Source organism: Pseudorasbora parva, chromosome 23, assembly GCF_024679245.1.
Source record: "Pseudorasbora parva isolate DD20220531a chromosome 23, ASM2467924v1, whole genome shotgun sequence".
In the NCBI taxonomy this organism is placed as follows: domain Eukaryota; kingdom Metazoa; phylum Chordata; class Actinopteri; order Cypriniformes; family Gobionidae; genus Pseudorasbora; species Pseudorasbora parva.
The window spans coordinates 37,940,726-37,955,725 of record NC_090194.1 but is presented as its reverse complement, the minus strand read 5'-3'; the positions used below and the strand labels follow the sequence as shown (position 1 = coordinate 37,955,725).

The 15,000-nt window shown below is 46.6% G+C and overlaps 1 protein-coding gene across 1 annotated transcript in view; it reads right to left on the bottom strand.

Annotated features, from left to right (window-relative positions):
- emsy (EMSY transcriptional repressor, BRCA2 interacting) overlaps positions 1 to 15,000 on the bottom strand; it is a 39,937-nt gene that overhangs the window by 3,275 nt on the left and 21,662 nt on the right. The window contains 12 exon segments of the mRNA XM_067434234.1: positions 143 to 457; positions 7,228 to 7,554; positions 8,745 to 8,869; positions 9,495 to 9,647; positions 10,120 to 10,284; positions 10,496 to 10,667; positions 12,860 to 13,014; positions 13,017 to 13,029; positions 13,101 to 13,237; positions 14,138 to 14,221; positions 14,224 to 14,250; positions 14,253 to 14,309. Of these exon segments, the coding sequence (XP_067290335.1) occupies positions 143 to 457; positions 7,228 to 7,554; positions 8,745 to 8,869; positions 9,495 to 9,647; positions 10,120 to 10,284; positions 10,496 to 10,667; positions 12,860 to 13,014; positions 13,017 to 13,029; positions 13,101 to 13,237; positions 14,138 to 14,221; positions 14,224 to 14,250; positions 14,253 to 14,309 (1,730 nt within the window).

Here is a 15,000-nt window from a genome sequence, read left to right as displayed (position 1 = left end):
GTGAGTGTGTGAGTGAGTGTGTGAGTGAGTGAGGGTGTGAGTGAGTGAGTGTGTGAGTGAGTGAGTGAGGGTGTGAGTGTGTGAGGGAGTAAGTGAGTGTGTGGTGAGTGAGTGAGTGAGTGTGTGTGTGTGTGCGCCGCACCTGTATGATGTCCAGCTCTTTGCTCTTGCTGCGGCTGAAGTGTGTGTGTGTGTGTTTGGAGCTGCTGATGAGCGCTGGAGCTTTGGTCAGCGGGCCGCAGTCGCTGGACGAGTCCACCAGCATGGGCTCGGCTCCGGGGTCGATCTCCGCCTCCATCATGGAGATCTTCAGGATGTCGGACACTTTCTCCGGAGCCGCCACACTTGACTCCGGCTGACCTTTGACCTCGCCGCTGCTGGACACGGGCGGACACGGATGATGGCCAAACGTGATCTTGGTGACGGTGGCACCCTGTGTTATGATTGGCTGCTGCACCTGAGACACACACGTTAGGTTTTTGAGAAATGTGGGGACATTCCATAGGCGTAATGGTTTTTATACTGTACAAACCGTATTTTCTATTCCCTTACCCCTAAGGGTTAGGGTTGGGTCACCCATCACACACTCACTCACACTCACACACACACACACACTGCCCCTAAACCTACCCATCACAGGAAAAATCCAGCATTTTTACTTTCTCTAGAAAACTCCTCCTGTATGCTGTCTGTGATCTTAATCCCGTGCGATCTCTTACCCATTTTCCACTAAGGCAGTGCTGGTGCTAGTTCAGAGCCAGAGCCTAGTTTCAAATCGGTTCTTTGTGTTTCCACAGCACCAGCTCAGAGCCAGGGAAAGTGGTTCTTAAGTAGCCCCAAACCATTGCTGGGCTAGAAGTAAGAACCGCTTGCGTCAGCGGCTGGAGGCGGAGCTACCGTGACCAACAAGACCAACACAAACTTGTGACCGACATTTTTTTAATTAGAAGCTAATAAAGCTAACAGCTGCTCGATTGTAATCTCCGTCTATACTAATCATGGAGAGCGGCACGAATGTGTTGGCTTCGTGGTGTTTTGATGCCGATAGGATCATAAAGCCATGAGCCACTGAGGGAAGGCTCGAGACCAGGGATGGAAATAAACTTTTTTGTCCACCAGCCACTTTCTTGTTTTTAACCGACAATGTGTAACTGCATGTGAAAAATTAATACTACAAGCTCTACAATACTTAAGCCGTTTATTTAATCTCAAGTCTCAATGAAATACTGACATTTTCTCTCTCTCTCTTATACACACACACACCATGAACTGATATACATTTCATTAAATGAGTCGGGCTCTGTGCTCTGTGCGCTTTTTTTACCTGGATGTGGTGTTTGGATGATTTGTGATCTTTTATGGCTTCCAGTTTTAGGTTTTTAGTCCCAACAATGAAACTATTAGTTTTGGCATCTTCTGAAGCGCGTTGACGACACACCGAGCAGAACATTGTCAGTAGGGATGCACAGAAATAAAAATTCTTGGCCGAAACCGAAACACCAAAAGAAATTATGCCAACTATTAGTCCCATTGCATTTATGGCTAATGCTGTGACTGTGTAACTTTACTAAAAATCAAGGCATTGCGATTGCATAAATTAATATAAAAGTTTCAAATATTAATCAATTACAAATTATGCAAATATTTATTTAGCACATTGCAACAATCCACAGTATAAAATACAATTCAAACTAAAATGTTTAACTTGACCTCACTCGTGTGTGCATTTAATAATGTACAGGCCTAATGGCCTGCAGAAAGGTACAGAAATTCAATAAAGTAATCAAATGTAAAATAACTGCATATTTTAACTGTTTAAATTAAAGATTAATCCTTATTAAACTTACAAAAGCTATTCAAGAGCAGTGAGTGATGTCCTTTTGTTTGACATTAAACAGACAGCAGTAAAGGCTCCTGCCCCTTTAAGAGCTAGTGCAGGGATATGCTCTTCTTTCTCGACTGTATAACGTTCACTGAGGCATATTCAGACTATGTCTGCTTGGATACTAATCAAGATGGACATGTTGACATACTTTTTGTGTGAGTTTGTCCATTTAAGCGCAAGACTTGAAAGAGAACTCAATATTTGCGCGCTGTGAGACGAGTGCGCGTTCTCGGATGATGCGCAGTGACGGATCTTCTCTCAGCGCGCGCGAGTTCGTATTCGCGTCTTCTGGCACTACATCCGGGTAATGACGGTGAAAACGGCTGGTCATATTCGGACATATGGCCGCACTCGCATGCATTGCACAAAGTTTACAAAGAGGGGAAACAGTTTGCTATTTTATTTACCCGCCACGGTGGCCGGTAGGTGAAGCGAGTTTACCCGCCACAACTCAAAATCACCCGCATTTGGCTGGTGGCGGGTGCTAATTTCCATCCTGCTCGAGACGCATCGGCGCTGTGCAGACCGGTCGCCGTATGACATCAAACTACAGCGAGCGCAAACGACTCCTTATGCTTTTGAATCGCTCTCGCAGTATTTTGATATCACGCGCGGCTCGGTCCGTGCAGCGCCGATGCACCTGGAACAAGCCTGGTGTGTTTGTATTTCCCGCTGCCTCGCTAGCATTGCTAAAACGCTAGCGGGAAAGATGAGCCGTACAGTATTGTTCAAAATAATAGCAGTACAATGTGACTAACCAGAATAATCAAGGTTTTTAGTATATTTTTTATTGCTACGTGGCAAACAAGTTACCAGTAGGTTCAGTAGATTGTCAGAAAACAAACGAGACCCAGCATTCATGATATGCACGCTCTTAAGGCTGTGCAATTGGGCAATTAGTTGAATTAGTTGAAAGGGGTGTGTTCAAAAAAATAGCAGTGTGGCATTCAATCACTGAGGTCATCAATTTTGTGAAGAAACAGGTGTGAATCAGGTGGCCCCTATTTAAGGATGAAGCCAACACTTGTTGAACATGCATTTGAAAGCTGAGGAAAATGGGTCGTTCAAGACATTGTTCAGAAGAACAGCGTACTTTGATTAAAAAGTTGATTAGAGAGGGGAAAACCTATAAAGAGGTGCAAAAAATGATAGGCTGTTCAGCTAAAATGATCTCCAATGCCTTAAAATGGAGAGCAAAACCAGAGAGACGTGGAAGAAAACGGAAGACAACCATCAAAATGGATAGAAGAATAACCAGAATGGCAAAGGCTCAGCCAATGATCACCTCCAGGATGATCAAAGACAGTCTGGAGTTACCTGTAAGTACTGTGACAGTTAGAAGACGTCTGTGTGAAGCTAATCTATTTTCAAGAATCCCCCGCAAAGTCCCTCTGTTAAAAAAAAGGCACGTGCAGAAGAGGTTACAATTTGCCAAAGAACACATCAACTGGCCTAAAGAGAAATGGAGGAACATTTTGTGGACTGATGAGAGTAAAATTGTTCTTTTTGGGTCCAAGGGCCACAGGCAGTTTGTGAGACGACCCCCAAACTCTGAATTCAAGCCACAGTACACAGTGAAGACAGTGAAGCATGGAGGTGCAAGCATCATGATATGGGCATGTTTCTCCTACTATGGTGTTGGGCCTTTTTATCGCATACCAGGGATCATGGATCAGTTTGCATATGTTAAAATACTTGAAGAGGTCATGTTGCCCTATGCTGAAGAGGACATGCCCTTGAAACGGTTGTTTCAACAAGACAATGACCCAAAACACACTAGTAAACGGGCAAAGTCTTGGTTCCAAACCAACAAAATTAATGTTATGGAGTGGCCAGCCCAATCTCCAGACCTTAATCCAATTGAGAACTTGTGGGGTGATATCAAAAATGCTGTTTCTGAAGCAAAACCAAGAAATGTGAATGAATTGTGGAATGTTGTTAAAGAATCATGGAGTGGAATAACAGCTGAGAGGTGCCACAAGTTGGTTGACTCCATGCCACACAGATGTCAAGCAGTTTTAAAAAACTGTGGTCATACAACTAAATATTAGTTTAGTGATTCACAGGATTGCTAAATCCCAGAAAAAAAAAATGTTTGTACAAAATAGTTTTGAGTTTGTACAGTCAAAGGTAGACACTGCTATTTTTTTGAACACACCCCTTTCAACTAATTGCCCAATTGCACAGCCTTAAGAGCGTGCATATCATGAATGCTGGGTCTCGTTTGTTTTCTGAGAATCTACTGAACCTACTGGTAACTTGTTTGCCACGTAGCAATAAAAAATATACTAAAAACCTTGATTATTCTGGTTAGTCACATTGTACTGCTATTATTTTGAACAAGACTGTATACAGTGACGTAAGGCCCGGCTCTGTGATTGCTCTCTAGCCTGAGGAAAGCCAAACCGGTTCTTAAAGCTACACTGTGTAACTTCTTTAGTTTATTCTTAGCTAAAATCACTTAGTTCTTTCAAAAATATATGTGCTCATTAATGTATATTTACTTCTTTCAAGTAATAATGTATTCTCGTAATTTTATAATATACCATTGAAAATACATAAGTGTTGAGGGTTCGGATGCCGGTCGCCATGTTGCTCCTCCATCTTGAAAGTACATTTGCCAAAGAGGGACATACCCATAAATTCAAGCTTCGCCTTTCGCGTTTAACACTCGATGGCACCGTGTCGAATGTGAAGAGGAGGATTGCTTGAGGCTGCTATATGATGATGGAGGATCACTCTTAAGCCCCTTTCACACTGCACGTCGGACCCGCAATATTCCCGGGTCGCCTTCTGTGTGAAAGCACCACGTCCCGGGACTGATTACCGAATTCGACCCGGGTCGGGGCTCTAGTAACATTGCGGGATATGTATCAGAGTCGCCAAGGAAGCGGAAAAGAGAATTAAGACGGCAACGCGACAGGCAAATCAACAAGACAAACGTAAATATTGGAGTGGCCTTTCCAAGATGGAAAGAGCTCATGAGGAGCAACGATTTTAAAAAGAACGCCGACGTTGCCTGCTTTCTTCTCGACAGGTAATATTAATTCAGCCTATTTGTGTATATTGGAAGTTTTATTGTTGCTTGGCTAATTATATCATGGTGTGCTGAGCATAACACTAGAACGACGTCTAGGATAGTTTTCCTCGAGTCAATGATGAAGAAGTATTGTTTACCTTATAACATAAATCCGTGTTCTATGACGGATAACATGAGATTAATATTTTAATTGCATTATAATTTGTTTGCCTTACGCTAGTGGTGTCGTACAATATACAGAATAACGATAGCGCTGATAAAAGTTACTTTACTAAGAGCTTGCATTCGTCTGGGAACCTGATAGCTGATGTAAGCAAAGAAATGGTAAAAAAATAACGAAAACGTAAAACTATTATTTATTTTACATAGATTAATTTGATCAAAGATAATTTGGCAAATTAAATAACTGCAAATTATAATAGTTTTCAAAAGTAACCTCATCATTTGAAGCAACACTCACCGAAGAGGTCGAACTGGAAGCCATGACCAAACCGGCCACCGTAGGAGGTAAAACGAAATCAAAATTGAGAGGAACAGAAACTAATATTCACTGGATGGTCATAAACCTTTACACCACTAGATGGGGGAAATATCACACAGTGTAGCTTTAAAGACTCTCAAGTCGAACCAACTTAGCACTGGCTCTGAACTAGCACCGGTTCATTCTGGTGGAAAAGCGGTCTCTGTGATTCGGCCAGGATTAGGCGGAGCGGATATCATTTTGGCAAGCTTTTTGTTTCCTGTGCGCATTTCTATCTTTCACGAAGAATGGAGTCTGCGCTCATAATGCGCACCGTTATGAACTCACGGATTATACTTTCACTTTAGAATGAGGACCAATTTGGGAGCAAGTTGCTTGAATGGTGTGTTTAATATTAATATCAATAATATTCTTCATGAAAAACAGAACAGAACAGTTCAATGACGAGCTCGCCTAAACGGGCGCTTTTACATTCAGCTCTGAAACCGAGTCTTCCGCCGTATATCGTCAGCTTCTCACTCGTGATGAATGAAATCTGACTCCTGCTGTCTGAGCTCAGGTCAGTTTTTAACTCTAGCGTCTCTTCTCTAACTGAACGAAATTATTTTTATTAATATAGAACAATAAAAACGATATCGATACATATGACAGTTTATGATTTCATACAGCTATTTATATAATGACAAAACATTTACAAGTCTTGACATCATATCCGGGAGATCAGTCAGCAAACTCGATAAAACTAACCCTGTGAGAATAGGGCTCATAGAGTTATTCCCCATTCACATCATTATATGACCGACACACAGCAACGGCTGAGTTAAAGATCTTCATCTGTGTTCTCCTGAAGAAACACACACACCTACATGTGGATGCCCTGGGGTCAGCAGATCAACATCAGGCTCATTATTGGGGGAACGCTTTGTGATTGCCAACGTTTAACGTTATCATTACATCAGTCCTGGGAATTTATAGCCTGACGAGCCGGAGCCACATCCAGATGTTTGGTCTGAATCTCTCCATTGACGGCTCAATCTGAGGGGTGGATAAACGGCTGTCAGTCAAACTCCCTCTGCACGCGATAGGATAGCGCTACACCAACCAGAGCAACGAAGGGGAAGCGGAGCTGACAGATTAAACTCTCGCCGTATCCGGTCGGCTAAACTCGAACACATCTTCCCTTCTTCAGAATGACTTCAGTGCCGTTCTTTGTTCTTTTCTCAGAGAAAAGCTGAACTCAAGTATACAGAGTCGCGGTCAGAGCTGATTCGACAGACCGCCGTTCGCCAGCTTCTGTGTTTACTAGAAGCACGCAAACGCAACTCGGCCGTCATCATTATGGCCCCGCCCACCGACTCTATACACGATGTGATTGGCCCGACCAGAGTTTGGCGTTTACAGCTCAGAAGGGTATTGAGAGTTGCTAGACGACACTCGCGGGCAGATTAAATTTGCTGCCGCTAGGGGGCGACTAGATTTCTAGGCAAGGGAATTTAAAATTGGGGGAAAAAAAAAATCGAAAAAAAAAAAATCTGAATTTAGAAAAATAAACGGGAGCTCTAAAAATATTGTGAGATGTTGTGGACACACACACACACACACACACACACACACACCCTAAACCTCCCCATCACAGAAACATCTGCAGAACAATAGATTTAAATAAAAACTGGTTTTGGCCGATTTATAAGCCTTTTAAACTTTTGAGGACCAGTCCAATGTCAAACTAGTGAGTTGTTTTCATATTTTACTGTATAAGTGAGGACATTTGTGCCCTCACAAGTATAGCCAAACAAGGAACACACACACACACACACACACCTGAGCGCCGCATCCGGGCTTCCCCACGGGGTGATGTGCCTGCAGCGGCGGCGGCTGGGACAGCTGAGTGTGTGTGTTGGGCCGGTTGTGTGAGGTCGGAGCCTGGTGCAGTCGGGGCAGCTGCGGTGTGTGTGGAGCGCCGGAGGAGCCGGAGCCGGAGCCGGAGCCGGAGCCGGAGCCGGAGCTGGGCCGGGTCGGAGCTGGATCGGCTCTCGGGGCTTTGCTGAGCGAGGAGCGATAGAAGAGACCCGTCTGAGGGTCCAGAGTATCGCCCTCCAAATCACCCTCCTCCACCAACATCTGCTCCTGCAGCGGCTTACCCTCCACCTGCACACACACACACACACACACACACACACACACACACACACACACACACACACACACACACACACACACACACACACACACACACACACACATCAGGCCATCCGAACATCAAGCAGTGTGATATGCTCAATTATGGCAAGAATCATAATCACGATTAGTCTTTTTAAATGTTTATAACATTCAAACCAACTCATAAGCAGAGAAGGTAAAAACACTACACACACATTCTATAGCATTTCTGATGCACAGATCCTGAGCACCGACACGAGTGAGTGTTCGTTTATGGGGGGGGCCGCGTGACTGTGATTCTCGGGGGGGGGGGTGACTGTGGTTCTCGGGGGGGGGGGGGGGGGGTCACTGTGGTTCCTGGGGGGGGGGGGGGGTGTGACTGTGGTTCTCGGGGCCGCATGACTGTGGTTCTCGGGGGGGGGGGGGGGGGGGGTGACTGTGGTTCTCGGGGCCGCGTGACTGTGGTTCTCGGGGCCGCGTGACTGTGGTTCTCGGGGCCGTGTGACTGTGGTTCTCGGGGTCGCGTGACTGTGGTTCTCGGGGCCGCGTGACTGTGGTTCTCGGGGGGGGGGTGGGGGGTGGGGGGGGGGGGGTGGGGGGGGGGGCGGTGTGACTGTGGTTCTCGGGGCCGCGTGACTGTGGTTCTCGGGGCCGCGTGACTGTGGTTCTCGGGGCCGCGTGACTGTGGTTCTCGGGGCCGCGTGACTGTGGTTCTCGGGGCCGCGTGACTGTGGTTCTCGGGGCCGCGTGACTGTGGTTCTCGGGGCCGCGTGACTGTGGTTCTCGGGGCCGCGTGACTGTGGTTCTCGGGGCCGCGTGACTGTGGTTCTCGGGGCCGCGTGACTGTGGTTCTCGGGGTCGCGTGACTGTGGTTCTCGGGGCCGCGTGACTGTGGTTCTCGGGGCCGCGTGACTGTGGTTCTCGGGGTCGCGTGACTGTGGTTCTCGGGGTCGCGTGACTGTGGTTCTCGGGGTCGCGTGACTGTGGTTCTCGGGGCCGCGTGACTGTGGTTCTCGGGGTCGCGTGACTGTGGTTCTCGGGGTCGCGTGACTGTGGTTCTCGGGGCCGCGTGACTGTGGTTCTCGGGGCCGCGTGACTGTGGTTCTCGGGGCCGCGTGACTGTGGTTCTCGGGGCCGCGTGACTGTGGTTCTCGGGGTCGCGTGACTGTGGCGCTGACCTGTTGTGTGGCGGCTCCAGTTGCTGCTGGCGCGGCGCTCTTGGCTGTGGGCGGAGCCGCGGGCGGCGGACAGGAAGTCGGCTGATTCTGGCTGTCTCCTCCAATCACAGCCTTACACACTTTACCTGAAACCACAGAGAAACACGTCTTTAATCTCAAATTAAGACTTCGATGAGCTCAGTAAATTACGCATCTCGGATCGTTTGGCTTCATTTACTCCATACAGCAAACCTGCACTCGTTCAGAGGATGTGTAATAGCGCCCCCTAGGGTCTGGAAAATCTGGAAATTTCGTTTTTGGCCTGGAAGCGTTTTCTCAAAAATAACAGAAAATTCCGTGTTTGGCTTGGTAAATGGACTGCATTTATATAGCGCTTTTATCCACAGAGCTTTAAATTTTTGCCTCACATTCACCCATTCATTCACCGACGGCGATGTCAGCCATGTAAGGCGACATCCAGCTCGTCGGGAGCAGCTGGGGTTAGGTGTCTTGCTCATGGACACTTCGGCACTTGGTCAGGTGGATTGAACCACCAACCTTCCGGTTTGTAGACAACCTACATGACCCACTGAGCCACTGCCGCCCTTGGCTTGGAAAGAGTTAAAGTGATAATCCTGTCATTAATCTAAACATCTGACATATCTAAATGTAGGAAAGATGTTGAATAAGCCCTATTGAAAAAAACAGCTGAGAAAGGGGCAGTTTATCTTTGGGTTGTGGGCCGGCTGTGTGAGCTGATGAGTGTGTTACCGATGGGCATGTGTTCAGGGAAGTCCGTCTCTCCGGAGGTCTGACTCGGCGGCTCGGGCTCAAGCCTTCTCTCCGCAGACACCGGGATGGGGACGGCCATCTGACTGAGGTCAATGGTGTGCTGTCGGGGTTTGGCCTCACTCTTCTCCTTCACTGTAACACACACACACACACACACACACGTTAGCGCAGCTGTGACAGACCAACGCACAGAGGGTCTCACATACACACACACACACACACACACATGTTGGTCTATGTGGTTTACAGGGACTCTCCATAGGCGTAATGGTTTTTATACTGTACAAACCGTATTTTCTATCCCCTTACACTGCCCCTGCCCCTAAACCTACCCATCACACACACACTCACACACACACACACACACTGCCCCTAAACCTACCCATCACAGGAAACATTCTGCATTTTTACTTTCTCAAAAAAACATCATTTAGTATGTTTTTAAGGCCATTTGAATTATGAGGACATTTGATATGTCCTCATAAACCACATTTATAGTGTAATACCAGTGTAATACCCATGTAGTTATACAAATTTGTGTCCTCATAAACCACATAAACAGGCTCACACACACACACACACACACACACACACACACACACACCGCTGGTCTGCTGCAGCTCCAGCAGGGCTTTAATGGTGGATGTGGCTGACTGGGACTCTCCCGTCACGTCTTGGTAAATGATGGTGGGATTTGCTTCCACTGACACTTCCTGCTCAGCCCAATCCTGCCCCCTGGAGGTGATGAGGTGCACAACCGGCTGAGAGTCTGAGACGGAGAGAGAGAGAGAGAGAGAGAGAGAGAGAGTGAGGGGGGGGAGAGAGAGAGGGGGGGGGGGTGTGAGAGAGGATTTTTCAGGACTTTTTACTGCGCCGAGTCTAAGTAAATTTTTAGATATTTAGACTAGACGCTGTTTGTGTGTTTATGCCGTGATGTTTTCTGACCGTGTGTGTGTGTGTATGCCGTGATGTTTTCTGACCGTGTGTGTCGGATAGCATGGAGCTTCCCTCTGAGTCTTCCTTCAGCTCTTGAGCCGATCCGGCCGTGGATTCGGCGCCGCGTGAGACTTGCTGAAGCGTCTCGCTGACGAGCTGCCGGGCCTGCTCACTCACCACCGTCTGAAACGCCATGGGCTTGGGCTTTATCAGAACCTACACACACACACACACGGTCAGAAAAAAATCACGGCACGCACACACACACACACACACACACACACACACACACACACACACACACACGCACACACACACACACACAGAACATCAGACATCAGCTTTTCTTACTTAGTATTTAATAAAGGCACTAAAGACGTCGTTACAAAGCCCATCTCACTACAGCGGCTCTACAATCATTGATGAAGAGGCCAGAATAGAGTTAGTGCGGGAAAACACTAAATAACGACTTATATAGTGATGGCCGATTTCAGAACAAAGCTTCGAACCGTTATGAGTCAGTGAATCGATTCATGATTCGAACCGTTATGAGTCAGTGAATCGATTCATGATTCGGATCGCGTGTCAAACTGCTGAAATCACGAGACTCTGGCGATCTGAATCATGAATCGATTCATAACCCTTCTAAGTTTTATTTCGAACCGTTGTCCAACCACATGAGGACCATTAATGACACAATTTACATTTTTGGGTGAACTAACCCTTTAAGTATAGTGCCGTATTTTCCAGACTATAAGTCACACTTTTTTTCATAGTTTGGCTGATCCTACGACTTATAGTCAGGTGTGACTTATACAGTGAGGAAAATAAGTATTTGAACACCCTGCTATTTTGCAAGTTCTCCCACTTGGTAATCATGGAGGGTCTGAGATTGTCATTGTAGGTGCATGTCCACTGTGAGAGACATAACCTAAAAAAAAAAAAAAAAAAGTATTTGAACACCTGTCTATCAGCCAGAATTCTGACCCTCAGAGACCTGTTAGTCTGCCTTTAAAATGTCCACCTCCACTCCATTTATTATCCTACATTAGATGCTCCTGCTTGAGGTCGTTAGCTGATAAAGACACCTGTCCACCCCATACAATCAGCAAGAGTCCAACCACTAACATGGCCAAGACCACAGAGCTGTCCAAAGACACGAGAGACACACTCATACACCTCGACACGGCTGGAGAGGGCTACGGGGAAATGGCCAAGCAGCTCGGTGAAAAAAGGTCCACTGCTGGAGCAATCATTAGAAAATGGAAGAAGCTAAACATGACTGTCAATCTCCCTCGGACTGGGGCTCCATGCCAGATCTCACCTCGTGGGTCTCAATGATCCTAAGGAGAGAAATCAGCCCAGAACTTCACGGAGGAGCTGGCCAATGACCTGAAAAGAGCTGGGACCACCGTTTCCAAGGTTACTGTTGGTAAAACACTAAGACATGGTCATGGTTTGAAATCATGCATGGCACAGAAGGTTCCCCTTAAACCAGCACATGTCCAGGCCCGTCTGAAGTTTGCCAATGACCATTTGGATGATCCAGAGGAGTCATGGGAGAAAGTCATGTGGTCAGATGAGACCAAAATGTATTAAGGAGAGCATGACCATGTATTGCGAGATTTTGGGGCACAACCTCCTTCCCTCAGTTAGAGCATTGAAGATGAGTCGAGGCTGGGTCTTCCAACATGACAATGACCCGAAGCACAGCCAGGATAACCAAGGAGTGGCTCTGTCAGAAGCATATCAAGGTTCTGGCGTGGCCTAGCCAGTCTCCAGACCTAAACCCAATAGAGGATCTTTGGAGGAGCTCAAACTCCGTGTTTCTCAGCGACAGGCCAGAAACCTGACGGATCTAGAGGAGATCTGTGTGGAGGAGTGGGCCAGAATCCCTCCTGCAGAGCAAACCTGCTGAAGAACTACAGCAAACGCTTGAGCTCAAACAAAGGCTACTGGACCAAATATTAACATTGATTTTCTCAGGTGTTCAAATACTTATTAGCAGCTGCATCTTACAAATAAATAGGAAAAAATCATACATGTGGACATGTTTTCTGTTTGAAATAAGATTATTTTTCTCACCCCATTGGCAGATTATTTATCTTATTTTAAGCAAAAACTCTCTTCATTTGAGTTATTTTTTCCCAAAACAAGACAATTACTTTAGCTTGTCTAGTAAATACTTCTGTTTTAAGAATTTTTAGATGTTTGGACTAGAAACAAGACAGAAATACTAAGTAAGAAAATATTTTTTTTCAGTGTGATGCGAATTATACTCCGTAAAATACGGTACTCGAGTAAATGCACTTAGTGACGGTCCACCTCTGGCTCAGACTCTGACCTGTGTTTTGATCTGACCTCTGACCTTTGATCTGACCTCTCGAATAAATGGCTCAGACTCTGACCTGTGTTTTTCCCTGCTGTCCGTAGACGATCTTGGTTGGGATGATTTTGGTGGCGGTGGACGGCTGGACGCCCGCACCGAGGCTCTTGGGCTGGGTCACGATCATTTTGGTGATGGGCCGTGAGGCGGTGATGATGGCGGGTTTGGCCCCGGGCCCAGGCTCTTCTCTCCCTGAAACACACACAGCGTCGTCAGCAGCGCATCATCAGCCGCGCGCCCATGTGCGGGTCACGTGACCTCACCCCCGCGTTCAGGAGCGTGGTGACCACATTCTTCCCCGGAAGACCCTGGATCGTGGTTCCTTTTCCGGTGGTTTTCTGCACCACGATCACATTGGGTTTAGACGTCATGGGGATGGTGGTGATCTTAGTGGTGGTTCCTGTCAACATCAGATCAATCAATCAATCAATCAACTTTATTCATATCGCGCTTTTACAATAACGATTGTTTTAAAGCAGCTTCACAGTGTTAAAGGATTAGTTCACCCAAATGAAATGTATGTCAGTGTGAATGTATAATAAACTATTTAATCAAATGTACACTATATTGCCAAAAGTATTGGGATCACTTACATGCACGTTCTGAAGCCGCACTGCAAAAATGCTCTTCTTACTCAGTAATTTTGTCTTGTTTCTAGTCTAAATATCTAACAATTCTTAAATCAAGATGCATTTACTAGATCAGTAAAACAACATTATATTTTTTATGTTTTTCAGGGGTTGGCCTCTTAATGCTTCAACAAGACATTTTGGACAATTTCCCGCTCCTGACTTTGTGGGATCAGTTTGTGGACGGCCCCTTCCTGTCCCAGCATGACTGCGCTCCAGTGCACAAAGCGTCGGTCCATAAAGACATGGATGAGGAGTTTGGTGTGGAGGAACTTGACTGGCCTGCACAGAGTCCTGAGCTCAACCCGATAGAACAGCTTTGGGATGAATTAGAGCGGAGACTGAGAGCCAGGCCTTCTCGTCCAACATCAGTGCCTGACCTCACAAATGAGCTTCTAGAAGAATGGGCAAAAATCCCCATAAACACACTCCTAAACCTTGAGGAACGCCTTCCCAGAAGAGCTGGAGCTGTTAGAGAGGGTGGGCCGACTCCAGATTAAACCCTATGATGTAGTGTGTGTGTTTGTGTGTGTGTGTGTGTGTGTGTGTGTGTGTGTGTATGCGCTACTGGTACATTTCCTGGCAACCTATGGAAATGATTATATCTGAATAGAGCAGTTCAAATCATCAGGTATAAATGTATGGCATCTCGGGTGTGTGGCTCATCTTACCCGACACCATGTTGCTGGTGATGATTTTCCCCCCGAGCGTGGCTAAGGATTTGGGCACGACTGTGATGATGCTGCCGCTCGTGTTTTGACGTACGTGGCTCCGGCGGGAGAATGGCCACACGCGTGCCGATCGCTGGGCTGACTGATGGCCGTGTGTATGTGGCCTGAGTGCCTGAAAAACACAAGAGCGGTCAGTGTGTGTGTGTGTGTGTGTGTATGTGGCCTGAGTGCCTGAAAAACACAAGAGCGGTCAGTGCGTGTGTGTGTGTGGCCTGAGTGCTGAAAAACACAAGAGCGGTCAGTGTGTGTGTGTGTGTGTGTATGTGGCCTGAGTGCCTGAAAAACACCAGAGCGGTCAGAGTGTGTGTGTGTGTATATGTGGCCTGAGTGCCTGAAAAACACCAGAGCGGTCAGTGTGTGTGTGTGTGTGTGTATGTGGCCTGAGTGCCTGTAAAACACCAGAGCGGTCAGAGTGTGTGTGTGTGTATATGTGGCCTGAGTGCCTGAAAAACACCAGAGCGGTCAGTGTGTGTGTGTGTGTGTGTGTGTGTATGTGGCCTGAGTGCCTGTAAAACACAAGAGCGGTCAGAGTGTGTGTGTGTGTGTGTGTGTGTATGTGGCCTGAGTGCCTGCAGGGTATATGCAGGAAATCCTGAAGTTAATTTCAAGACCTTTTTAAGACTTTTTAAAGACCTTCTCAAAATATTTTAAGACCTCATCGCACTTCAAGTTCTAATCGGCAACAAACCTTTAATAAACTGTTGTAGTCGAATGTAGACTTAAAATCTCTATCGTAGGCCAATTTTGTATCGTTTATATCGCATATCTGTTTTGCAACGTATGGAGGGCGACACATCACCTAA